Source organism: Callorhinchus milii, unplaced genomic scaffold, assembly GCF_018977255.1.
Source record: "Callorhinchus milii isolate IMCB2004 unplaced genomic scaffold, IMCB_Cmil_1.0 Scaffold17, whole genome shotgun sequence".
Taxonomy (NCBI): Eukaryota; Metazoa; Chordata; class Chondrichthyes; order Chimaeriformes; family Callorhinchidae; genus Callorhinchus; species Callorhinchus milii.
This window is the reverse complement of record NW_024704758.1, coordinates 7,925,129-7,952,880: the sequence shown is the minus strand read 5'-3', so window position 1 is coordinate 7,952,880 and position 27,752 is coordinate 7,925,129. Positions and strand designations below refer to the sequence as shown.

At 37.2% G+C, this 27,752-nt stretch overlaps 1 protein-coding gene across 2 annotated transcripts in view; it reads left to right on the top strand.

The window, feature by feature from the left end:
• sbf2 (SET binding factor 2) overlaps positions 1 to 27,752 on the top strand; it is a 160,566-nt gene that overhangs the window by 62,466 nt on the left and 70,348 nt on the right. For both annotated transcript variants that reach the window (XM_042341627.1, XM_042341626.1), the window contains exons 6-12: positions 4,359 to 4,464; positions 17,823 to 17,955; positions 18,399 to 18,507; positions 22,758 to 22,871; positions 23,637 to 23,714; positions 23,822 to 23,935; positions 27,204 to 27,332. In XM_042341627.1, the coding sequence (XP_042197561.1) occupies positions 4,359 to 4,464; positions 17,823 to 17,955; positions 18,399 to 18,507; positions 22,758 to 22,871; positions 23,637 to 23,714; positions 23,822 to 23,935; positions 27,204 to 27,332 (783 nt within the window). The remainder of the gene's footprint in view (positions 1 to 4,358; positions 4,465 to 17,822; positions 17,956 to 18,398; positions 18,508 to 22,757; positions 22,872 to 23,636; positions 23,715 to 23,821; positions 23,936 to 27,203; positions 27,333 to 27,752) is intronic.

Genomic DNA, 27,752 nt, shown 5'->3' with positions numbered 1-27,752 from the left:
TATGTCCCTTCTCCGTTCTTTTCCCTTCATAATTCACCTTGATAAGTGAAACGTTCACAAAAAAAATAAAAAGCATTTTAAAATAAGTTTTAAATGTAATAACCCCTTTGGGCTCTTAGCTTCTGATTTGTGTTCTGACTAGGATGGTGCTGCCTAGATTCCTGTGTGCTCTGAAAAGCTGAATGCAGCCAAAGAAAATAGTGCTTTGCAAATTGTGGTGCAGTTTGCTACATTTAAGTGCCTTTTAAGTGCTCTGTATTTAGTTATTTACATTTAATTTGCAAAATGCTGTATTAAAACAAATTTACATTAAAAAACCATAATACAATTGAGCAAGTAAAACATTTTCTAGCTTGCCTCCCAATTCTAAAAAGTTTACAGTTGTTTATTGAAAGTCAACTCTGAATAACTAAACATTACTTTAAGTAAAATACTTTTTAAAATAACAAAGTATTATTTTAATACCTTTGCATTTGCAAAATGTGTGCTTCTTTAAAAAAGAAACATGAAATCTGTTTAAAAAAAAAGAAAAAAAAAACTCAAACCTGGCAAAAGAGCACTTGGAGGCAATCCTCGCTACTACAGAGCCATTGGTGCCTGAATTCAGTCTCCTAACAGGAACTTATGACATGAATTCTGTCCTGACATAATTGTGCCACCCAACTCAAATACATTTGAAAAGATGTGTCATTGCAGAGAACAAATTCTAGAAGCAGACAAAATGCTCCCTGTGAGTGAGGCAAATTTATTGCTAGTTTTTAGAACAACAAATGTTCACTCCCCTCATTTTTTTGTTCCTCACCCTGAGGTACTAATGCACGTATACTTGCCGGTAACTCTCCAGTACCTCGTACAAGTAGCAATTGTTCTTGCGGGAACATAGAATGAGTGTTCGCAAACTTTTCAACTCGGGTTGGGCGTGGAGTGATCATGTTCTTGTATGATAATAAATGGCCTTTCATTTCTATACAGCTGAGTTTCAAAATATATACTAACTGAGACATGAGGAGAGTTCCTTGAAAAAAAATTGTTTCAGTGATGGTGGGAAAATAGGTGGGAGACCTGTGTCGTGATCAAATTCACACAAGACTAATTAAACAAAAATTGGAGCTGTTTCTTTTTAAAGCAGTTTCTTCAATTACTCAATGACGGAATGCACCGTGTGGTGTGGCACTGAATCACACCACCACCAGGAGTAATCCATTTTTGGCCTGGGTTAGGATAGCGGTGAGGCACTTCATTTGGTATCTGAAAACCCCACAGACAAGGAATGGATAAATCAGCCAGGCTTTCTGCATGTTGTTTGCAATTATTAACTTCTGCTGGAATTATGCCTTGTGGACACCCGGTGAAGACAGACAAACTCTCAGCTGTGATGCTTCTGATGGTTAAGTAGCATGCTTACAGTTTTTTGGCTTACATGTGAAGAATGGCCACAATGGCGAACCATTGGAAAACTGCTCGCACCGGTGGAACAATATTCAAACATAAATTGCTGCTTTTAGTAGAGGAGATTAGGGTAGAGGATTGAAGCACATTCCACCTGAATATTGTACTATTAGTGTTTACAGTTTAGTAATAACACTACTACTAATAATAATCCTTGCATTTGATGAAGCACCTTATCGCATCTTTGAGATGTCGCAAAGGGATTCACAGGATGTACTGTAATGTGGATTGATTAAGTGTGCATTTTGTGGTGAAGCGCAGCAGCCAGTTGCACACTGCAATGTCCCACAAACAGCCATGGAATGAGTCACCACTTTTATTGGGGGAATTGTTAGCCAGGAAACTGGGAGAAACTCCCTTTTCTTTTCAAATAGTGCCATGGTATCTTTAACATCTACCTGAATAGGCAATTTAGACTTTTGTTTAACATCTCACCCGAAGGACAGCGCCTCGGACGACAATGCAACACCTCCCCCAGCTCTGCATTGGAGTGTCAGCTTTGACTTTGTTGATTCCAAGTCCCAAAGTGGGCCTTGAACCCACTCCTTTCTGACTTGAGGCAAGAGTCCTACTACTATGCCAGGCTGATGCGTTATTTTTAATGTTAGAATGGTAGCTCGATGGCAAGTTCTTGGAACTTTTATTATGAAAAAAATCAGCTACTATTTTCACCCAGTTAGGTTCCGAAATAATTAATCTCAATGTGATTGTGTTATTTGACCTGCAGTTATTTCATGCAATACGATTTATATTCTGAAATGGGACAGTCCTGCAGACTAGTCTTTCTTGTGCAAAATGCAAATCCCCAGATGATGGTGACCTGCATTCATCTCCTTGTCAACAGCTATGCATTCTGTTGGTGAAATGATGTAAACGCAAGAAGAGTATAATCCGATTAATGTAAACTGAAGAACTCTGACTGTGTAGGGATGAAAGAAAACTATTTATAAAATCTTTATGATACAGGTGGTAGGATGCTGAGTGACAGTTGTGTAATGAGACTAAATGTTGCACAACTTTTGGCAGGAAGCCCATGAACATAGCTGCATCACATTAAAGCAGTTATGTATGCCTGAGTACCATAATTCTTCAATGAATGATTACCATTCAAATTATTTTCTTGATTTGCGTGGTTAAGGCATTTATGTGGAGATTAGACCGCTCATGTTACATTGATTTTGTTTTCTTCTCAAGAAAGTAGAAGCCCAGAATATTGAAGCTAACATCAGCACAAGTATGAAATTTGTTTTGAGGGTTTATTTTTTGTTTGAATTTTTGTTTTTTGTCACAAATACTCTTATCCCAATTTCGAACCTTTGATTATTGAGTAGTAAAATATCATTAAGTAATTTGCGCTCATGTTCTCAGATTACATGACTACTGAATAGAATATTGATCAGAGACGCATTAAGCAACTCATTGAGGTAACCAATGGTTTTACTTGGTTTGTTCCTGTGCCTGATATTTGAAATTGGATACGAATGAAACTGATGTTTGAACTCTACAAACATATGCTGTTTGTCAAAGTGGACATGTGTGATGTTCACAATAAGTTACACTTTTGTTTGTGGTGATAGTAGTTTTGAATGCTTTTTGCTCAATTTTTGTGTTTTGTCTTCATTTTTGTTGTTTAATTACTATTTTATGCAGAAGGATGATATCCTTGTGGTAGGCCAACAACTCACCTTTTCAATGTTTTGTGTTGTATCACAACAATGTTCTGTGTGTAAATGCTTGCCCATTGAAGTGTAGCTAGATCTATGGTGTACTTCACTGAAAAAAACAACTACCTGCTCTTGGGCCTTCTGCCACTCTGCCCCCACCCTCTGGAACTCCATCCCGCAGTCCCTCTGCTTCCCCACCCCCTGCATTGCCTCCTTCAAGATCCGTCTCAAGACCCTCCTCTTCGACTGTCACCCTCCTTCCCCCCGCTCTCTACCCTCCCCAATCCCGCCCCCCAGCTCACGTCCGAAACACTTAATGTCCAGCGCCTTGGGACGTCCTCCCGATGCGAAAGGTGCTATACAAATGTAATTTTGTGTTGCTGATGGAACACACTGTATTATCTTCATTGCTTATGACTAATGTGTTCAATTACTTACAACGCTCTCTGACATGGCATTTCTGAAATGTACACCTCTGTCTGCTTCCATCACTCCCTTTCTTCCTGGTTCACTGAGACCTCATCCATGCTTTCATCAGATCCAGGCTTGACTATGCTAATGTCTCATTTGCTGGACTCCCTACTCTTCCCTTTCCAGGCGGCAGTCTATCCAGAACAATGGAACCTGTGTTCTCTCCCACATCAGGCTTTATAACCCATCCTAGAGTTTCTCTCACTCAACCTTGTGCTGGATGTTTTGTTACGTCTCGTAACACCATCTTTTGAACATGCTAAGTAGTCTACAGTATACAACATGCATAAATCTGCTGCGTAGCTACTAGATATTAATATTTAGCTAAATTTATATTAAATGTATTGGATCCAAATTTTAGAAAATTCGCAGTTTTGACAATCAAGATTTGGTACGTGATTGGGAAAACGGTTTTCATTCAATACACAGCTGTACGTGTGACTGTTTCTGATGCATGTCTTAGATTGGAGGAAGAATTTTAATAAATTTAAGGTGGAAAACAAAAATAGGACATTTTCTTTCAGACTTTGAAATGTTTTTCTACTTATAATATCACTTAAGGTAATGATGTTCTGAAACCAAATCTGGTGTACAAGCTTCTAGTTAAGAGTGCTGTTCAGTTTTATTATGTGCTATTTTTGATTTCGACTGCGTAATGCTGAATTGAGTGTTTCAGTCCAGTCAGCTGCTAAGTCTGTCTTCAAGTAGAGAAAATGTTATTTGGGATCAGTAGAATATTATTTTGATTTATTTCTGAAAACCTTTTTCTTGTAGAAATTATTTTCACTGGGAGCAGGCGACCGACAACTGATTCAAACACCTTTGCATGATGGTCTTCCCGTGACAAGTTCAAGTGTGGCTCTTCTTTTTCAACAACTGGGTATGTGCGAATTTTCTTAAAACTTTTTCCAATCAGTTTTTGTTGGTGTAGGATTCTAGCAAATATTTAGTGACACGTATAGTGTGCATATTTACAATGCCATATTTTCAGTGTCAGACACCCACAGCATAATTTAGAGTATTCGATCCTCTAACTTGAAGTCTGCTAACCATTACTCTTGACTAATCTCATGTCTCTGTTATTGTATTGCATTATGGGTTTTGGCCCTTTGCCTCGCTTCTGAATTAAAAATCGGCTTAAGTGTAGCAGAGATAAAGGTTAAATACCTGCTTTTGATGGGAATCCAATTAAACAGGTGAGTGTTAAAATCTTAGTGATAAAATAGAACCAGATGGTAGACTGGATCAAAGAAGTAAATCCTAAATACTAGATGTAGCCACTCGTATCATATAACATAGCCATTCCAAGTTGTCTGTTTATGCAGGTGATAAGTAAATATTAAAACAACTTTTTTTGGCATTGGTTTCTTCTATAAAACAACAGATTTGCATTGCCAGATCTATAGTTAGAATCAGTAGAACACATTGTATCCGCACTAACACACACACATTTTATTTGACTTGCATTTTCTCTTCATAGTTGGTGCTTGATGTTGATTCACACTACACAAAGATTAACTTGAAATATTTGTTGCACATTTATGGTCGAATGCAAGGAAATTCTGGGACAAGTAAAAATTACTAAGTATTTATTAATTTGTTCAATGCTTAATCATATATTAAAGAAAAGAAAATAGCTTGGCAATAACAGTAAAAAAACATCCTCGCAAGTACCAACTACAGTTTTATTTTAAAACATTTTTTAATAGAAACTCTGTTTTGGTTCCCCTAAATACAAAGCTCATACTATGGCAGACAGATCTGTTGACACCAAAAGATTATTAGTCAATTAATTGCATAGAATCTTCCCAATTATTCCCAAAAGTAAAATCCCTGCAAAAATTGAAGCATGTGCTGCATGAAACAACCTTTTTATACTAATCTGCAAACAGAAGTTCAGAATCTACGAAATAAAAGGTGACCAATTATACATTTTTAAAGCTGTCAAACAAATTACAACAAATCTCGCTAAACAGATTATAGTAATTTAAAGCTATTCTTTTTATGATTGTGTGTCTTCATTTTATGATTGTGTGCTGCATTTTATGTGCAACCTGCTTTAACCTTCCTGTAATGTTGTCAGCCAGACAGTAGTTTAAATAGTTTAAATATCAGATTAATCAAAATCACGAAAGCCGTGATTTTTTTCGTGGAGACGCTATAGCTCTCCAGGAGAGATTATTTGTCAAAGATGGCAGCCATGATTGTAGTTGTATCTAAAGCTCATTTCCTCAAACAAAAGAGATCAAGGCTTTGCAACCTTTCTCATTGAGTGATCTTTTAATCCTGGGAATATGCTTAGGGTTTCCCTCTGTAATCCAGCTGTGTCTGCCTCACATCCCTTCTTAATTTTAAATTATCCAAATCAGTTGGCCTCCTTTACTCCTCACCTGCTAAATCTCTTGTCTGTTTTATTTCAAATCCATTTGTTAAGAGATTGAGACAGAACGGGATAATAGGAGGAGTACAAAGAGGTCAATTTCATTGGTGGGAGACAAATTTAGTTTTTATTAACAACTTTAGCAGCTTTATTAACTCGCTGGGATTCTTTACACATGGCTGATATCTGGACAAATTGGTGATGTCTTCTTAGTTTGTCGCAGCATTTTAATTTAAAGGTACTCTTTTTCGGATTTGTTATAAAATAAAAATAATTAGATATAGGATGGTAGAATTTCAATTTGAAAAGGTTGAATTTCTTATATATTGATGTATTTTCAGTTTATTTTCATTCAATCCTGTAGGTGTAATTTGTAACTTCTGTAAAATGGATACTAACATTTTGCGAAATATCATCAACACAGAGTATTTATCCAAACTTGTGTAATTGTGTAAGTACTGGCAAGCGAAATGCTTTCGCATTTGTGCACTTAGCATTCCCAGGTCATGTATAACATAGTCAATTGCAGATTGCCGCCTCAGTATCTGCACGACCCTCAGTCCCTCTACTGCATCATTGTTACTTTTCCATTTCTCACACCAACGATATTTGTGGCATTTTTTGAGTGAGACTTCCAGTTTAATGCCAAATTAGGGGCAGTTTTGTGGTGTGGAGTTATGCCCACTAAGAATTGGATTAAGATGGTGCAAACTCATTTCACATAAGACTCTTACAGCTGGCGTAGAGAGAAGACTTGAATTGTACCAGTTTAGGTTGGATTTAAGCCACTTTGTAGCGGTCGGTGAAAGGACAGTTCCTATGTTATCCTGATCTCAGCACATAGTATTTAAAGACACAATGAATGATGATGTCCAAAGCCTCTTTTAAAGCTTAAAGCAATTACTGAGATGTACAAACCAATCTAGAACATTCAGATATCAGGATACAGTGAACATGCAGCAAATCATTGAGACGCCTCAAAGTGCTTCACAGAATATACTGTAAAGCGGATTGACTGTGTATTTTGTGGGCAAAATATCTTGAGAAGCACAGAAGGGCATTCCAAATGTCATTTTTATTAGCTTTAGATTTGCATCATTTGTCAGTGAGAGGGAACTGCTTTATCTCAATGTCCCCAGTGAGGAATCTCTCTTTTGCACTTGGATAATGGATTTTTTTTTGTCTTCTCCATTAATGTTCCTGTTGGTACAAAAGGATTTTCCACATCTCTGAAATCACAACCAGCCTCCGTGGCCTAGCGTGGTATTCCATATTAATGCTCCAGTATACCAATTCAACCCCAAGTAACTTGGTTTCCCAGGATGGTGGTAGAAAACTATTAAAGTAGAAATATGCATTGTTATGCCTACCTTCTACACCCAAAGAGAAGTTCTTTAAGATGTTTATTCATGATTTTGAATATTGAGGAAAACATGTGAAGATATTTTCTACAGTAAGAAAATTAGATTTTGTCAGTCATGCATCTTGTAGGGTTAATGGTTTGATATACTAGAATGGGTGTTGTTGTTGTACTATCCAGACAAGTTTGAAAGGAAAAGATATAGTGAATAAAACTGGTGGTGGTTTGCAATGTGTGAGAAAAGTAATGTTATCTGCGATTAAACAATACCACATTTCCAGGATGTGCTTTCTGTTGACAGTAGACTGATGTCACATCCATTGTGTAGCCTAGCGATTGTTGACGTCATCCATCTATTTTTGAATACTGAGCCTTTTCAATTGTGTTTTTTGTCCACTTACATGGTAAAGAGTTGTTTTTGTACGTCTGTAGAGATTTACCCATTAAAGAATAATGTATTTATTCATGTGCAAGGAACAGTCATTAAGGTTTTGGAAGCCAAATTTTCTGTGACCTTCAATTACCATTTAGCACTGAAAATAATACTTCTGTATTGCATGAAGTTACATTCTGTTTTCCAGAAGAAGACAATAAATTTTTTGCTTGATCTGCTACATTAATGAACTCCTTTAGAAATATGTGTTTTAATTTTATTTCTCAGACACAGATGCAGTATTTTGTTCCACTGTTCTCACCCGGAAAATCTTTGTGTCTAGTACATGTTGTGCTTCATCCCAAATTATCTATTTATTTGGGCATAAACATGTTTATGGTTGTCATCCTTGCTGGATCAGCTGGCTCTAGGCATAATTCTGATTCGATGGACAGGAGGTTAATGAGGAATGTTAGTGATGTTGGATTTCTCTTTTCCAGATATTATATATGCTCAATATACTTTACAACTATGATAGTGTTTGACATTTATGATCTGTGGTGATATTTAATAAAATTATCGACCTTTTTTATTACACTTTTATTCTGTTGTTCCGGTGCATCCAAAACTATTGCTCTGAGTTTACTTTCACAATCCCATTTAAAATCTTATACAGTAAATTGCATGAGTCTTATTTTTATAAATCGTATCATCACCTAAGTCGTACATTACCCCAAGTCCCATTCAGTTTCCTATCAAAACCACTCAGATTTGTTTGCACCACTCGTGTTAATCACCTCCTGACTCATAATCTTCCACCCTTCATGTGACCGATGGAGGTGCAGGGATGTGCAGCAAACCTGAGTTAACCAAGCAGAAGAGAAGGGTAGTAGATTGAAGAGATAAGGAGGTGCTAGGCTCTGGCGGGGTGAGGACATTGAAATGATTCAGGTGATATTTTACATTCTTTTGTGTGGAACACCAAACCTAAGTTACTCTGGAGACAGAAAAATGACAAATCAATGTCACTTTTATATTGTGATTTCATAAACTCTAGGAACGAGGGGAAAAAATTGCCCTAGTTTGTTTGTGATTGCAAATGTTGTCATTGTGGCATGACTTCCATTATCACTCATGCACCAGATTTGAACTTTGTTTTTTGGAATTGGAAGAGCAGTGTCCTCGTCTGTTGTCTTTCCTCTAACCCTGAGCGTTCTGTTAACATTCTTCTGCCAGAGATTTTTGAGAAATGATGCTCTGTAAAGTAAATGCAGAATCTACAGAGGTCTCTGGAGACGAGGTTAGTTTGGCAGCAGGACAACATTTTTTTCAGTAAACAGAAACTGGTAACATTATATGTTGCCATATTTAGAATAGGAAAAAATAAAGGCTGGATATGATTTTAAGATTTATTTTAAAAAAAGTGGGGGTTTTATCCAAAAGGATTAGTTGAAAAAATATTTATTTTGTATCCTCTGTAGATATACAGTACCATAAATTAATCCAGTGATGCAACATAATAATAATAATCCTTGCGTTTGATATAGCACTTCTAGACATCTCAAAGCGCTTCACAGAATATACTGTAAAGTGAATTGACTATATATTTGTGGGTGAAACATGGCAGCCAATTGTGCACAGCAGTGTCCCACACACAGTCGTGGATTGAAGTGACCAATTTATTAGTGACCAATTTATTAGTGTTTTTTTCTTGAGGGATTATTATCAGGCATGTGGCGTAAGTAAAGTTGCCCGAGGCTTCGGTATGCCGGGAATCGACACCAGGTCTCTCGCTTGCGTGACGAGTGCTCTAACCACTGAGCTACAGGACTCCACTCCTGTTGGTTGTTATATCAAAATGATATAACAACCAACAACCACTTGTATTTATATGGCGCGCCTCAAGCAAGGTAAAGTCCCAGAGTGCTTAATATAATTTGCAATAAGATCTTACAGATGTAACTTATTAGGCATTTAAAATGAGATCACTATTTTTGCAATTCTATTCTTAGCCAGCAGATAATGAGCATTAGCATCCCTTCGATGTGTGAAAATATGCAGTTAGAGCGCGCAACATTCAGTACACAGAATGGGGAAGAAATTAAGGTCTCATTTCAGTGACTGTATAACAATACACAGCTGATACCTTTGGACAATCAAAACAGATGGCTCCTGATCCGATGCCAGGCAAATTCAAAGCACCTGTAACTCATTAAACTAAACAGAAGAAACCAATCAGTCTTTTCTCTGCATAACAGTCATCACCAGAGCTGCTGAGGAGGTGGATCATGAAGAGTGAGGATTTTTCCTGTTTTATATATATAATACATATATATATGATTTTTTTTCTTCTGTATGGCTAGGGTTAGTACTTTGAGCAGAATACATACATCCCTCATGCCCAGAACTTCCCTGTACCTATTAAGGAAAAATACAACAAATGTAAGATAACACATGTAACGTAAAGAAACAAAATTGCAGCAAATTTAATGGTTATAACAAGTGGATATTTGACATTAAATTCTGGAATAATAGGTAGAAATCGGCGTTCTTTAACCTCAGCCTGTGATAAATGTCTTTTGTTAGGATAATAAGGCATCACCATTAGAAGTTTTTGATACTCAGTCTTGCATACTCAGGTACTGTAGGTGCCGAAAATAATAATAATAATAATAATCCTTGCATTTGATATAGCGCTTTTCACGTCGAGAGGACGTCCCAAAGCGCTTCACAGAGCACACTGTAAAGTGAATTGACTGTATATTTGTGGGCGAACGCGGCAGCCAATTGCGCACAGCGATGTCCCACAAACAGTCATGGATTGAAAATGACCAATTTATTATTGTTTTGTTTTTTTGGAGGGATTGTTATTAGGCTCTGTGTGGAGTAAGGAAACTTGCCCAAGGTTTCGCCCTGACCTGCCTGGAATTGAACTCAGGTTTCTCACTTGCAAAGCGAGTGCTCTAACCACTGAGCTACAGGACTCCAGATAAGGTGCGAGATGGCAGATTAAAATTCCTTGGCAAATCAACACTAAAGTGCCGTTTTTCTTGTGCAATTTTGGAGAATGGAAAAGTACCTAAACGTTTTTTTCCAAAGTGCATGTATTGTAATCAGACATAAATTCCTGAAAAGGATCACTGCACAGTTAACTTGAAACTTGGCTTTACTTTCAGTGATTAATGTGATAGCAAAATGCCCTTCAGTGGTAAACAGCAAGGAAAGCTGTTGTGCATTCTTAACTTTAGAAAGTTGACTTGAATTGGCTTGAATTATATAGATTTACGTTCCTAAGGGAGCATAAGTGGGATCTATTTGATGATAAATGCAAATTTGGCTTTTGTAGTTGATACATGTCACGTATTTAGGTTAATACATTAATGTATTTTGAAGTTCAAGAACACTTAATGTTTCTACAAAAGGGAAGACAAGTTCTTTGGATTATTGTTGATGTAATTCTTTTTTTCCCTCCCTTTCTCCCCCACCACCCCAACACATAGCTGGGATTGTGGATAATTACAGAATTTCAATTTGTAATGGTTTTTCTTATCATTTTGCTGTAGGAAATAGTTCACGGTTTGGAAAACAGCTATTTTATTCGGATGAAACAGACTTAAGAGCAGTAATAGATTCTGAAATTTTAAAATTGTTAATTATAACAGAGCAATAATCTTATCAGGCATGATCACTGTTATACTGTATAATGTCCAGTATTTTGCAAAATATCTGAAAGGTGTATATCATGTCTCTGATAAAATTCATAAAATTGGTGCCCATCTGCCGGGAAAATTACTTTTTTTTCCCCCCTTAGTTTCTCTCCTGAAGTCACTGAATCATACTGCTAATTGGTTCAACAGACACTGTCTGATAAGCTTCTTCCTGCTTACCCAACTAGGACTACCCTACCCATTAGGGGTTTGGCTTGCAGGGTTAACAGGAGCTGACTGGAAAGAATCCTTGCTTGACTCCCTAAGTGGCTAGTCTGTCTGTCCCAAGTTCAGCCAGATTGGCTGGTCTGTGCCTTTGGAGTACTGTGGACCAGCCTGGCTCAGGCACCAGATGAATGAGACTGCCACAGGGGGTTGACTTGATTTTGATATTCCCTTGCCAAGCACGTCACTTTGGAGCCAGCTCAGCTCTAAGCAGACCCCACTTGCCTTACCTTCTCTTCTCCCTCCAGGATAATCACTTGCAAATATTGACGAAAAATGTGTGGTTATTTGGAAAGCGATAGAGTGAAAGCACACTAAACAATAATTGTTTTGTTTTGCATTTGGTTTGGTCTGCTGAAGTAAACATCTTGAGTTGCAATAGAAAAATTACAAAACTGTACAAGTCCAAAATGAGCTCTGACCAAATTTGTGGGTTTAATGCTTTCCCAAAGTTGATAAATTAATAATTAGGAAAATAGTCTTTTTTGAATTATAACTGATGAGATAAGACTTTCTTTTAAAAGAAAGCTTCCTTGAAAATAAAAAGCAAATAATCTTAATGTGCCTTATGATGTTAATGACATTTAGGAATGATGTGGCTTATATGAATTCCTTGATGTGTGATGCACATTATTTATTCATACTCCACTACTGTAAGTGGCTAAGCATAGGACAAGGTACAAGATTGCAAATTTGAAATTACAGTAAGGTTCATATTAATAATGAAAAAAAAACAGAAGTCGCTGGGAACACTCAGCAGGTCAGGCAGCATCTATGGAGAAAGGAAAGTGAGTCAATGTTTCGGGTCCATGACCCTTTGTCAGAACTGAATTACTAATGCTTTGTTTACTGTGAAAGTTCTGTAAATTGCTCATTTGGAATTGTTTTTTGTCTCTTACACATTTGAGAAGTATTTCAAGAATTAGGAATGCGATTGTACACATGTTACACAGCAGGCAAGCATGTTGCTCAGTGATATAGGTCACGTGCCAAAGCTTACCAAAGGAAATTAATTCCAGCATTTTAACTTCCGTTGAGAGTTAGTGACTTGCAATAACATTTGCACTGTTGATTCTTCATTTAAAAGGTAATAGCCACTCATTGGTTTGGTTGGAAAACTGCATTAAAGGATTAGTGCTAGTTTTATTTAACATGTGATTTTATTTAGATAGTTGCAAGGTGTTTATCCCAACAATTTAGTTCTGTGCAATTTTGTTTACTTAAACCTTTTCAAAATCCTGTAGCTAACCAATCTTCAAGAACAGACTGGGTATACGGTAAATTGGGAAATTTCCTGAATGGGAAAAAATGTTAAAATTGGCTTGAGTTTGACTCGTTTTCAGGAATGCAAAGCCAGGTCAATTGGAACAAAAAAAAGGTCATCAGCACCACAGACGCTTTCCTAGTAAATTGTCTTAAATTATGTGAATTCAGAGCTGAATTTGGAACATTCTAAGGTAGACTATTCTTGGGCCGCCCAATCCTGTACGCATTTTTCAGTGTTCGATTCGTTTTGGGGGTCTGTCTTTCTGTATTTAGTTGAGACAAAAAAGTAGACTGTATCAGTGAATAAACAATAGATTGAACTGCACAGTATCCTGTGTGAAGAGCGCAACTTTCATCCTTGGCAGGCTAGCAGCAAACAAGAATCAAGTATTGAGGATCAATACTATCAGGACCCTATTTGATTCCAGACTGTGATGATGAAGACAAAATTGTATCAGATTCTGATCATGATGATGAAAAAATTGAACCAGTTATTCAAAACGAACATTAAATATTGAGGAAAGAACATTCTAACTAATAAAAGGCAACTAAGTAAAGCAGTCTTCTCTGCAATTATGTTGACAATTTTTTTGATTGTCGAGGTTTCCCACTAAGTCTTTTTCCGTTTCATTTTATGCAAGAACTGTGTTCGTCGCGTGTTTTTGTTTCTGAGCTGCAGCCACCTACACCAACAAACATACAGTCTTGCTTTTCTGCCTCATAAGATCCACTGCACTTTGTCTGTAATTCAGGTAGCTTGTGAGCAATGTTTCTCGAAATTAAAAGAATCAAGACGGCTGCTCAAAATATCCTAACTCGAGAACATTTAAAGGGGAATTATGATGATGTGAATGGAAAAAGACTTAGTGGTGAACCTCGACAATCAAAAAATTGCAGAGGAGTGCTGAACTTAGATGCCTTTTATTAGCTGGCATGCTCTTTCCTCAATTTTTAATATTAATTTTGATAGTAAAGATTTTGTTCTTAATTTGCACTTTATTAATTTGCAATTGGCTGTCGTGTTTCGCCCACAAAAATAGTCAATTCACTTTACAGCATATTCCGTGAAGCGCTTTGAGACGTCTAGATGACATGAAAAGCGCCATATCAAATGCAAGGATTATTATTATGTGGAATAAAATATAGTTGTTCTATGCTTTTTGGTGCCCTCATGAATACGTGCCCTCACTTTATATAACAAGTCCACTACCGCTAATATTATCTGTTGATCAGTGCAAGGAGATTTTACCCAAACCAAAATGTGGAGTGGTTTCAATATAGGTTAGGATCATTAAAGTTTGTTTTTATTCACAAAATAAACTCATAGGTATCGTTTAGGTTTTTTGAAGTTCTGTCAAAAAAAACAAGGAGGTGGAATTTGACACATAGAAGAATAATTTCATTTTAAATTAGGATTTCTTTTAGAACATCAAAAACACTCAAATTAAGTATGTTAACAAAACAGTTGCTTTATTTACACAATTATTAAAAAAAAAGCCGATTATCTGGACAAACCCTTGGCAGATAAGGAAATTACAGTGTACAGATAATTCTATGTCAGGTAAAATACAGTTGGCTGCAGTACTAACTAAAGAATTGTTCCATCACGAGTATTGTACCAATCCTTTCTATCTATCTCTCTCTCCTTCTTTGAGTCCTTCAAAATTCTGTGTTCTCTGTGACATTTCCTATTTCTAACGCAACTTTTTTAAAAAAATATTAGTCTTACCTTTGCACTCCAGCAAAAGATCTAATTGGTTGCAAACCTTCTGAATTTGGCTAGCTTGAAACATTTTTCTATCCATTACTTAAACGTGTATTCAAATGCTAAACTTTTTCCTTCACCATCCCTCCCTTCTCCCATCTATTCCCCTACCCTTCTGTGGGTTTTTTAAACTGAAACTAAATGTTCTCACATTTTATTCTTGTTCATGTTTTGGGGAATACTGTCCCAAAAGTCTATAGAAGCAGAATTAATTGGGATGTTTAAAAAGGAGTTAAAGAAGGAACTCCATTAGATTGCTCCCTAGTATAACGCTGTCTCACTTAGAGCAAGGGACCACTGAATTAATGCACCTAGTTTCTGCCACTGACTGGCCAGTTTCATGCACTAAACATGCCAGATTTCCAATGTTCTGGTGTCACTTACTGTGTGTGTTGTGTGCCAGTGTGCAAGTGTCGCTGCTGTTGCTTCACAAAGGAAGTTTCATCAGCATTGCTTCTTGTCCACAGTATATATGCACAGCGCACAGGAAGTGATATCCGTGGTGGCTTGACCAATTGGAAATCAGGTATTTTTAAGCACTTTGCTTGAAACGCTAAGGCATTGGATCCAAAGTACTTGTTATAATGAGGTTCCCCAGGACATACTTGGGAAGTAAGGATAGAAAGGGACATGGCGAAAGGTGGGGAAATGGGATTGAAAGATCTGACAGAGCAGGCACTAAAGGCTGAATGGCTCCAATGTTCAAAACTGATCACTATGGGGTATGTACCAGTGATCAATGTGAATACTTTATTACAAATGCTTTTGAAAAAAATGAACATTGAAGATTTCAATCCTGAATTTGGAACTGAGTTAAGTGAAGATAAAAATAAATTTCCAGATATTAAAAATTGTACTTTGTACGTACTTTTACTTCTAGAATAATTAAAGAAGGTGGAGAAAAGTTACAAATAGTGTGCCCATCTTAGGAGCAAATTGCAAAAGTGTATATTCTGGTACGCCAAGAATTCTTCATTCAAAGAATAATTGGAGTGTTACTTTTGAGGTACAACATGAATTCTCGACAACAGAAGGAAGTGTGCTGTATAATATGATGGTCATGCTTGCCTGGCTGATTCATAAAAGCATGTTTCATATCCTTTAGCTTCTAAGGAACGTTGAGGTCAGGAAGTCATTTCGAAAGAAATTCCAGTGTATGTGTACTATCAGCCGGATGCTGTTACTTTTTTTAAAGAATTTGAAGTTTGTTGTTTGTGACCATTGTGCCTGTGTATTATTTAGTACAGGAAATGATTTGGCCTTGGAGCAACCTGAAGGAGTTAAGTAAACAGTCTGAAGAAACAAACATGTTTGGCACTTGTTATCATTGTTGGCTCATGGTTTCAAAGTGTTAAGAATCAAATTTCCCCGGAGGCTCTTCATCTATGCTCAAAGCAAGAGAACAAAACATTCTTTGATGACAAATTATACCGTTTACAAACATATATGCAACACTTTGCACATAAATGCAGGCATTTTCTTGATGAGATTTAGCTATGATTTAAAAATAACTTATTTTGCACAAGCTGAATTGAAATATTATGAAGAATTGTAAAATGATTTAATCATCTTTAGTAACCAAATCACCAGCTTTGAGAGCACATTTTTATTGCCAGGTTGTATTGTAACATCTAGAATTTCAATTCACTCAGAGTAAGTGACACAACCGAAGAGTTACAGATTCTGAGATGTCCTAGGAATATGATTCCTAGAGAAAGAACATATGTTGTGTGAATAGAAAGACGTATTTAGAAAGCTTTCCGAGATGAATTGAAGTGAAATATTACAAAGTTATTACTTTGTACAAAATTTTTTCATGGTGTTGTAAGACATTACAGGCCATTGTATTTGTGAGCAGAAATGCTGACAAACTGTTTACTAATCCAGAGTTGGAATGTATTAAGTTTAGAATGAAAAGGGAGGAAAACAAAGATAATACAGTCAAAAGTCTGAAATATTTGCTGGTCTATTTTGCCACAAATAAATGTCATGCTGTTCAGAAATTTTCAAAGTTGCGGTAATATTGCTGGGAAGGATAATTGATGTTAATGTGATCATGCTGTTGAATTACTGAAGATGGAATGTTTTTCTTTAAAAAGGTTATAGTTAAGTTCAGTTTCAACTTCAACAATCGGTGGCAATTGGATCTGGCATTTCCTTCTCTAAATCCATAGACATTTAAATTCCTACTTAACTCTTCTTTTATGGTATTTATTGGTTATAGAGAGCCTCTTCAGTCAGTCACTATTCATTTAAGATGGAATATGCTGTTCTGCCTTGTAAACTTCCAGTATATATCTTTGTCAAAACAGGAAAAATGCATAATATGCACCAAATCACATGATGTTCTTTAGGAAATTAGGCCTCAGGATATAATGATCAATGTTTTGCGGAACATTGTTTAGCAATTGCATAATCGTATTGATTCAAATAAAATATAATTTCTGTTGAGCTGTTTTTTCTTTTTACTTGTATTGTGCTTTAAATGATAATGATCTAATTAAAAGCATACTGAGTTCCATTAAAAACATAGGGAAAGACACCTCAAGGGAATTGTGGGCAGTGTACTGCATACTTTTAATGGAATGTGTGTAACGATATATTTTAGACCTCATGCTTTTGTAGCGCAGACCAAGCTTGAGTCTTGTAGCTGTCACTGGGATGGGGATGTATTTAGTAAATACATGGATGAGCACTAAACGACTGGATTAGCTTTTATGTTCATGACAGTTCAAAAAATTAATTTCTAGAAAATGTTGGCATCAGATGTTATTTTTCCTCATTCAATATACATTTTTAAAATGAATTGTGATGTTAGTGAGACGTTAAATTAATTTTTACTTCCGTTTTATTGTAAGTGAAGTGGTTTAATTCATTAAATATGTAGCCAACATATGCAGGTGTAATTTGCATGCAATTTTATATTGGCAGTTTTCCACTTTGAATACAGCAGTCAGTTAGTGTACTCAGAAAAATTATCCCATGTGTGTAGTTAACGTTGTAAGAACATTCAAATTATGTACTCTATCCTGACATGTTTTTGCACTAAAATAACTTGTAGAGTGCTGAATTAATGTGATGATAACATCACTAAATTAAATGGTTTATGTGAAATGAAAGAGTTATTCTGATTCAGTTTCCACCATTTTCTTCTTTTTCAAGGAATCCAACATGTGTTTAGCCTTTTCTGTGCGGTGCTCACGGAAAATAAGGTTCTTTTTCATTCAACCAGTTATCAGCGACTTGGAGAAGCATGTAGAGCGCTAGAGTCCTTAATGTTTCCGCTCAAATATAGGTAAGATTTCTATTTTGGTTAAATTGTGAATTATTTAATAAATTATGCAGATGGTAAACTTTTCCAGATTTATCATAAAGGCTTTTGCAATCCCATATTTTACTCTGAATAAGATTGCCAATGTATTGTAAGTTATGCATCACAAAACCTACAAAAGAATGCAAACATTTTATAGAGGACTATCCAGAGTTCACTAATAGTCTCCCATGAGCTGGATTCAAACCTTTTAATCAGCCAAAGCTCAATAAAGTCTATGAGAAGCTGTTGCAATTTAGTGTTATTTTTAAATAAATCTGTTGTATATTAAATGTTGCCTTTTTATGTGTAACAAGCCAAGGGGGGTAATGACAGAACTTGCTGAGAGAGATTTATAACTGCATTGTTATTTTATAATCCTGTTTGAGGTGATAAATACTGCCAACTTTTTCTTTATTTTTCATCAGTTATCCTTACATTCCGATTCTCCCTGCACGACTGTTAGAGGTGCTGAGCTCCCCAACTCCATTTATCATTGGTGTACACTCCATGTTTCACAATGAAATTCAAGAGCTGGTAGGTGTTGTCACTCTTCCTTGTTTAGAAACACAGGTAATGAATTTTGTTGTATTTAATGCACATCATTTTACAAGTACAATTAATTTTACTCCCCATCCATTCACATTCCCTTGACCTCATCTGACACCTGTGTGACTTGGGTACACACCTCTTCCCCCACCACCCACCATCACCACCAACTCGCTCTCCCCTCCTCCGCATACATTAGTGTTCCCTCGACTCTATCTGCCACCTGTGTGGCCTTCTAGATACACACCCCTTTCTCCCCTCCCCATCCATCCACATTGTGGAATCCTGTAGCGTATTGGTTAGAGTGGATTTGATTCCTGGGCGGGGCAGTGCACTGGCCAAGTTTCCTTACTCCACACACCTGTGTTTTCCTAGCAGTAAGTAGGAACCCGATTGTTAGTCCAAATTTTTGTATGTTTCATTTTGGCTCGAGTACAGAGAAATCAAGTAGTTGACCCAATTTTAAAACAAAAATGGTCAGTTTGCTACAGCTTTGCCTTCTTACCAGGCATCAAGAGGATTGTACTAAGTTGTGACATTGAAAGTTTAAGCAGTTGGCAGACTTGCTCTAAATCCAAATTGGAGACCAAATAACAGTTTCATTCAGTCTGTTTTCCATTAGCTCACAATTGGCAACATAGCAACTGGCTTCAGATCTGGCTTTTATGCCTTCTTGTGGATAGACACAATGTTTGCTGCTTTCACCTCTGATGGGAGAACACTGGTTGTGAGGTATAGTCGAACGGGATGAGCTAGGGAACAGCTTGTTTTAGAGGCAAGGATATGAGAGTTTGAATGCCTTCCTCCTCTGATAACCTCAAGACATGCTTTCTTGTCCTCAAGGCTGATCTTTATCAATCAGAACTTTTCTACTTTTTGGCCACAGCTACAAGAAACATTTCATTAAGCCAAGAATGTGGGCACTCTGCAATACAAGATGTATCTGATTTCCAAGAAAATATGTGTCTTTTGAATGGCACATGGGATTCCTGTCCCTGATACTAACTAACTGCTTGATAGTATATAATTTATACAGTTTATGCAATCAGTTATACAATTTGTGCATTGGCTTTTCATGAGACCACCAAAGATTGTTTATACTCTATGCAGACTATAAATGATTTTATATGATATAGTTCAATCATAAGAGAGTGCTTGGGAGGGGGCATCGAGAAGGTGGTGCTCAATGGAGAACAGGATTTTGGGGTTGTTTTTGGTCAACCAAGCTTATGAGTTGACTTTCAGCAGAACTATAGTCAAGATGGTGACAGATCTACACTCTTTTCCACAAAAGTGGAAAGCCTCCACTAGGCAAAACTTAGAACCAAATATCTTCAAAATCCATTGGCCAAAACAGCTTGTTGCAAAGCAATTTCACTCACACCTCTTCCTCCACTGCCTACTCGAACCCCTCCAATCCAGTTTTCGCCCTGCATACAGCACAGAGACGGCGCTCGTCAAAGTAACAAATGACATCCTCTCTCTCTCTCTAACCAGAGCTCCCTCTGCCTCCTCGTTCTCCTGGAACTTCATCACCTCTCATCCCTCATCCACCTTAGTGGGACGACACTCGCATGGTTCGAGTCCTACTTAACAAACCAGCAACAGTACATCTCGGCAAATGTTTTTTCCTCCCGACCCATCACCTGCCGGGTACCCCAAGGCGGTATCCTTAGCCCCTTTTCCTTATCTACATGCTCCAACTCGGCGATGTCATCAGCAGACATGGGTTCAACTTCCACATATATGTAGATGACACCCAAATCTATAACTCCAGCTGCGACTCCCAGTCCACTGATGTCCTGTCAGCTTGTTTGATGGACAGTGTAAACTTCCTGCAATGTCGGCAAGACAGAAACCATACTCTATGGCTCCTGTCAATGTCTTCTCTCCTGCGGATCTGAACTCCTCAACCTCCCTGGGCTCTCCCTCAGTCACACTAAACCTGCGTGCAACTTAGGCATCAGGTTCGATTTCCAACGTTCCTTTCTACCCCACATCCGTTCCCTGATCAGGAACGCTTTTCTTCACCTCCATCACATTGCCGGCCTCCGTCCATACCTCACAACCAACGCAGCCGAAACCCTCAACCACGCCTTCGTCATTTCCCGGCTGAACTATTGCAATGTCCTCATCGCTGGTTTCCCCCAGCTCCACCATATTTAAAATTCAAGCAATTCAGATCTCTGCCACCCAGATACTCACACGCACAAAACTCCATACCCACATCACACCAGTCTTTGCCTGGCTCCACTGGCTCCTAATTATCAAACACAGGATCGATTTCAAGACCCCCCTCACTTGTTTTCAAATCCCTTCAAGCCCTAGCACTCCCCCCCCCCCCCCCCCCCCCCTCCCTTTCCCCCTGGCTCGGCGACAGATTCTGCCACTGTCAAGCGCTTCGGGACACTCCCAAGTGAGAAGGGCACTGTATAAATGCAAGTTGTTGTTGACTCTCCAATGCGGTGCTGGAGGAGTTTTGCATGATCAGAGATGCATTCTTTTGGATTAGATGTTAAACTGAGGACACATCTGTTCGTTCAGGTGAATGTTGAAGATCCCATGGCACTTTCCAAAAGAGAAGGGTGATAGATACTCTTGGTGTCCTGGTCAACTAGCTTTTAGATAAAATTGTTATTCACTTTATGGCTCTTTGTGGGATATTGGTGTGTGCAAATTGGCTGCCTTACACGTTTACAAATATGCAAACACAGTGAGATTCCTGTGAAATGCTTTAAGATGTTTCATTGACATAACGTGCTATACCAAATGCAAGGATCATTATTAACAGACTCCAGTAAGAATGATTCTCAAATGGATAGTGTGTCATAAATGTCACCAGCTTAGATGACAATGAGTAGACATAGGAGCCACAAACTTTATAGAATGAAATATTAATTTATGATACATCTTCACTTATGATCATCTAAAATGCACTTGAACAGAGAAAGGAAAGCTGATCAAAAAGTTATCTAAATATAATATATAAATTAAAAAAGAGCAGTTAGAGTATTCTCTAAATTGGAGAGCATATGAGCACAAAAGATTAAATTGGGGTTTATTCCTGCTGTATGGCCAGAAAACATGATCAAACCCAAGTAGGATCAGCTGTTCTTTCCCAGTTTTTCTTCATAATAATTGAAGTATGTTTTGAATGGCACCCTCCCCATTTTATTAGAAATTGAGGGATTAAAGGATTTAAAAGTGACTTCCTTTTATTTGAGCCAGATTATTATGAAAGCCCAAACTGCTGGCAACTTTATGCAAAATACACAGATTACCACCTTTTGAATTTACAAATGGTTTGACATTACCTGAACTTTAGAACTGATTTCCTGACTTCTACCACTCTTAACAGCGAGAATAAAATAAGTAATCCCTTGAATGATGTATCCTGCTTACTTAATGCTGGAAGGTTCTAGGCACAGGTTTTCGAGAGCAAAGGCTTTGGGTTGTGTTGGGATACTGCTGGAGTTTAACCAGCTAAAACCACATAGTTTACCATTGAGAATGCTGTCTCTCATGCTTCTTGTTGCTTGCCCAGCTAGGAATGCCCTGGCTGTTAGGGTTTTGCGTTGCAACATCTTGCAGTGGAAAGAATCCCTGTCTCTTGTCTGCCTCTCAAAGTCCTGCCGCTGAACCAAGCTTTGTGATCCATCATCAGCAGGACCTTGGAGTCCTGCAGGAAGCTACTGCAGGTTGGATTATCGGGCATATTACCTTGGAGCCAGCTCAACTCAAGGAGACGCCACTTATCTCTCACTCCCATTATATTAATTTCATCGTTGTTTGTGGGACATTGCTGTGGGCTTTATATTTACAGTATATTCTGTGAAATGCTTTGTGATGTCGTGGAAGGCGCAATACGAAATCCAAGGATTATTGTTGCTATTGCTGCTAACACGTGCAGTTGTACAGAGCAGGATGGTTCTTGTTGTCTTCTATTTTCTTAGAGAAATTGTTCTGCAGCTACGAAGCACTCCCCACTTCTCCTCCCCCCACCCAACTCCTCCCAACCTGGACAAGAGCTTGTGAAACTCTCCCAATATTGCATTAGTTTGATCTGAGATTTGAACTGGAAATCTCAACATCGGCAGTCCATTCAGAAATTTTGTCATTATTTGGTACTGAAGGTACCTATTTAAATGTACTGAAGGTACTTATTTAAAAATGCATATGCTGAACTCATCCTCGAATTTTGATGTGCTAGAATTAAAACTTTTGAATTTTTTTTATAGTTAGATGTAATCATCGCTGATTTGGATGGAGGCACAATCAAAATCCCAGAATGCATTCATCTCTCCCAGTTGCCAGAGCCCCTCTTACAGCAAACTCGAGCAACACTTTCTCTTGTAAGTAGGATCATTGTGAAAACAAATTGATGCATACAGACCAATTTATAGTATCATTGTTGATTCATGTTCAGTGTGCTCTGTATTGCTGAACAAGCTAATCTAATTATAAGAATAAATGCATTTATTATTATTTCTAATCTGCAGTAGGGTCTGTACTTTGTCAAAGCAGTAATATTAAAATGGATCTTTTATTTTTCTTTGCTTAACTGTATCCTATTAAACTACATGTATGATCTGGGAAGTGATGCTTTATTTCTCATTATTCTGATGCAAATCTTTTTATAGTGCAAGCATGTTTTCATCATTTCCCGGTCCACAGTTTAACTGAGTGCTATTGGTATCCCCTTTTATTTCTGATTCTCTTGTTTCTTCTGACCTCATCATTATCATATCCTTTGTTTTTCGTCAGCAGAGTGGTTTGGATGAGAATGCACTCCTGGTGTCCAGAATTTGTCTTTCACAATACTTAGCCTATGTCTTTTCATCCTGATAACTTGGCACATGTGAAATATTGTTCCAAGCTTAGTTTTGCTATCTAATTAAGTATAATACAAACCTTTTTAAGGTATTCTGATTTTACTGGAGGTACTGGAGCAATAGCCTGTATCTTTGGTAATATACCCTTGGATTAGGCAGCACCTTCAGAATGGAAAATAAGAAAATAAAAGGAATGGGAAAACATTGATTTTGTGCCATTGTTGACAAATTACAATTGCTTGATGCTACGTTAAATATCTGAAATGAATGCTAATATTTTCATAGGTATTGCATCCAGACCTGGAGGTAGCTGATCATGCTTTTCCTCCTGCTCATACAACTCCTTCTAATCTCAGGCTATTGGTAAGTCATGGCGAATGATTTGGGATATTTCGCTTTTTATGATTGCAAATTACATATTGTTAGAATGTCTAATCACCGCATTTCACACCTGGTTATATTTTTTCTAGGATAAGGAAGTCAGGGCAGTATTTCTTCGGCTGTTTGCACAGCTTTTTCAAGGATATAGATCATGCTTGCAGCTGATTCGAACCCATCCGGAACCTGTAATACACTTCCACAAGGTCTGTTACAAATCATTAAGGAGTGCAAAGTTGTTTCATGTGTGTGCAGTCTTCTATCTTACTCCATTTAGTCAGATTTATTTCCATGGTTTGATTTCTTATTATGCTCAGTAACTTCAAAAAAACATATTTGCTTTACACCAACAGAACAACATCACCATATTTTTAAGCCTCTTGCATTGAAAAAGCAATTTCTGATATTTGTCTGTGTCATTTGCACATTTGCTCATTTGCAGAAAATTGCCTGCCACCTCACTATCTTTAAAAAGTCATTCAGTGAACTTTTAGAAAACTTGCTGTATTTGCCTCCTGAGTGAAATAATTCTATTCTGAAATTGCGTTTCTTGCTGTATCCCAATGTCACTGGGAGGAACTGATTATGACTTGCAACAGTTCCATTTAGCTTAGGAGGATTGGGTACTTTGAATAAGTCTGGAGCTGCTCGATGAGGAAAGCACGGTATTAGCTGGATATTTTAGTCCTCATCATTCCTAGGTCTAGAGCTGTGTAATTCTCCCAATAATATTATTATTTTATTATAATTTTCATTATTTTCTCCCCTGACACACAACCCGGCTCTTGGTTCCCTGTCAGTTGTGCGACATTGCTTTGAGACATCCTCCTGAAGCGAAAGACTCTGCATTAGGCTACATTTGTAATATTGTTGTAAAATTGGCATTGCTAAATAGAGGTCTGGTCACATTAAAACTGATATTTGCCACTGAAAGTATTCTAGGAATCTTATCATGTTTTACCTCTTCAGTAACCTAATTAAGCACTTGAGTTCAAAGTCACAATTTGTACTGTATCCATAAAACCAATTTGTGGTGGCTCCAGCTAATGCATTTCATGCAATTTGTGAGGATTTATTTTCAGTTAAGCATTAGGGTATTTATTCATCTATAAACAAGAACGATGTAAGAAACACAATCCAAAAATATTACCATGATTAAATGTCGTGTGATATCACACAGGATTATGGGGTTGTTCTTCATGATCTTAGTTAGCTTTGGTAATATTACGGTGCTCTCTGTTTGCAGAATTTTGAGAATTATGAGGTTTTGTGCTTCTACATATTTCTGATTCTTGCTTTTGATGTTTATTATGGTTTTCGAAATGTGAGAGTCTGTTAAAACCATGAAGGAAATTGAACATTCAAAGACTAACGTTTTTTGAAAACAGAAATTCTGTTTACTTAAAAGAACTTTTAAAAAATTATTTTCTCTTTCCCCTCTCTGTTCTCCCTGCACTTCACACTGTCCCAGGCTGAGAGGACAAACAGGTAATCTGGTCTCAAGCATCTACCAATGCTGCTAAATATCTGGCTGCCAGGAGGTGCATGAGAGTAGCCCAGGGAAGTCCTTCACCTGTTGAGGTTGTTAATTCACTGTTTGGGTAAAGAGGGGTACGTGCGATCTCACAATCTACAAATCCGTGGCAAAACATGTGAGAGCCCAAACACTGTGATCATCCTGCACATAGAATCATAATTTTGTTTCGAATGCTCTTGGGGTTGTATGAAACAAATATGAAACTTATATTTTATGTTTGGTGAGCTGTAGTTACGCGTGAAACCAAATTAATTTGTGTGTGTGAGTCTGTGTGCAATGTTGTTAGCCCCATTGTCTTAGTTAAGTCTCTTGAAATATTCCTACAGTCGTGTTGATGATCTGAAGTGTTGGCATAGTTCCAAATGCTGCCTGTTTCACAGGGAGTCACAGAGCTAGAATTTCTCCCAGTTCTGTTACTCCCATGTTAATAAATTCGCTTTTCAAATTCATTATTCTCCACTCTAATGAAAGAAAAGCCATTCATTCTACCCACTCCTTCGCAGGAACTACAGCAGGCCATGGATATAGTCGATGTGTTGTAAATCGGCCCAGTTGCAGTGTTTGCAACAATTGCCTCCTAATTCCAGGCTATTACACATAATCAGAAATTCATTTCTATTCAGAATACAATAATGAATTTGAAAGTGTAATTATTTTTTCTGCCATTTCATTTTATTTTCCCTTCCAAAAATCATACCGCCTCATTGGCTGATGGAAAAATATCTTGGGGAAAGATTAGCATATGAATTAAAATTTTCATCCCTATTTGAGGGATTTTGAAGGTGAGGAGAGATGTCAAAATTACCTTAAATTGTAATGGTGAGTATTAAAGCGCCTGCACTGCAATAATCTTCAATGAAACAAAAAAGAAAATTAATTTAAAAAATGTTTTACAAGATAGCAGTGAATATAGGGTTCATTCCAGGAATGAGGAAGACCTGACAAATGATTTGTGACGTCTTCACGTTTGCAATAATTTGTTTGGGAAAAGATTGGCTATATTTATTATCCCCTTGTATATTTTGTGCATCAAAATATTTAAACTGGATTTCTATTTGAAATTCTTTTAGAGTAAAATTAAGCAATTACCATTTACATGTTTAAACAGAATTGTATGACAGCAGTCTGTAAGCAGCATTTTTAAAAGAAGATGTGTATGGTTAAGCAATATTGATGAAAAGCTGAAAGGAACCCACAAAAAGTACTTCCCTGCTTTACTCTGTTAATGTTTTTTGATGTTTTAAACTATACCGGTTCATAGGGCTTCACCATTTAATCTTGTAATTCAATCCTTTGCTAGAGTAACACATGTACTGATGACCAGGACAAGACGTTCCTCTTGTATTGGGTGGCAGTGTTTGTGGGTTCTTGAAGGCTGACAGCAGGATAGTTCTTTTTTGCAATAATTTGTTTGGGAAAAGTTCTGCCAAGTGAAAGTGAAAAAGAACATAGCCAGCCTTCAGTTGTAAACAGTCACCAGTGCCACTGAGCACTGTACATGCTGCCCTACATCACTGCAACATCTCCACTAAAGCTACGATTGAAGGAAATAACTGTGTCCAGCCTCTCATGGAGGACCCCTGTAAACAGGGATATTTTTTAACTTAAAGCTATAAAATAATAAAACCAGGGAAGGGCTTTGTGGGTAAGTCATTATCATTAATAATACTTATCCATATATTTGCCTTCTCTCTTATGTTTCGGTTTTAAAGGCTTTTTTAATGCTTAGGAAATGCAACCTATGCTTTTGGGTCTCAACTGCATGTAAAACAGCCCTTTTTAAATCTTTTATTTAGGATCAGTATTACTTATTTGAATGGTTTTACAGGTAACTGGCAGGTCGGCACTGACTCTTAAGCATCTGTTGAGCATAAAGTTCACTGGCAAGCAAATTAGTTGGTAATTACAGTGTTTTGAAATGTTTGTTCACTCTTCAGGCAGCCTTCCTAGGTCAACGTGGGTTGATTGAAAATGACTTCCTCACCAAAGTTCTTGATGGAATGGCTTTTGCAGGATTTGTTTCTGAACGAGGGCCTCCCTACAGATCGTGTGATTTATTTGATGACGTAAGCTTGTGTAATGTTCTTTTTAATGTACATTTTTGTTTGGTTGCTTTTCTCAGATTTTAAATGACATTTTTCAGATTGATGTTTATGTGCTGCCCTTTGCAGAATATAAATTACATTCTCAACTAATGTAAAATAGTTAGTATAATGATATTATAAATATCACTGAACTTTTGATTTGTGATTCAGTTATCTCCAAATTTAAAAACACTTTGGCGCACAAATATATACAGTCAATTCACTTTACAGTATATGCTGTGAAGCACTTTGAGACGTCTCGATAACGTGAAAAGGTGCTATATCAAATGGAAAAATTATTTAAAAGATAAAAACTAATGAGTGGTAAATGTTCACAATAATTTTTTGAAGTACCTAAAGTACTGTACACAGGACTTAACGCTCCAACATCTCCTATACGCA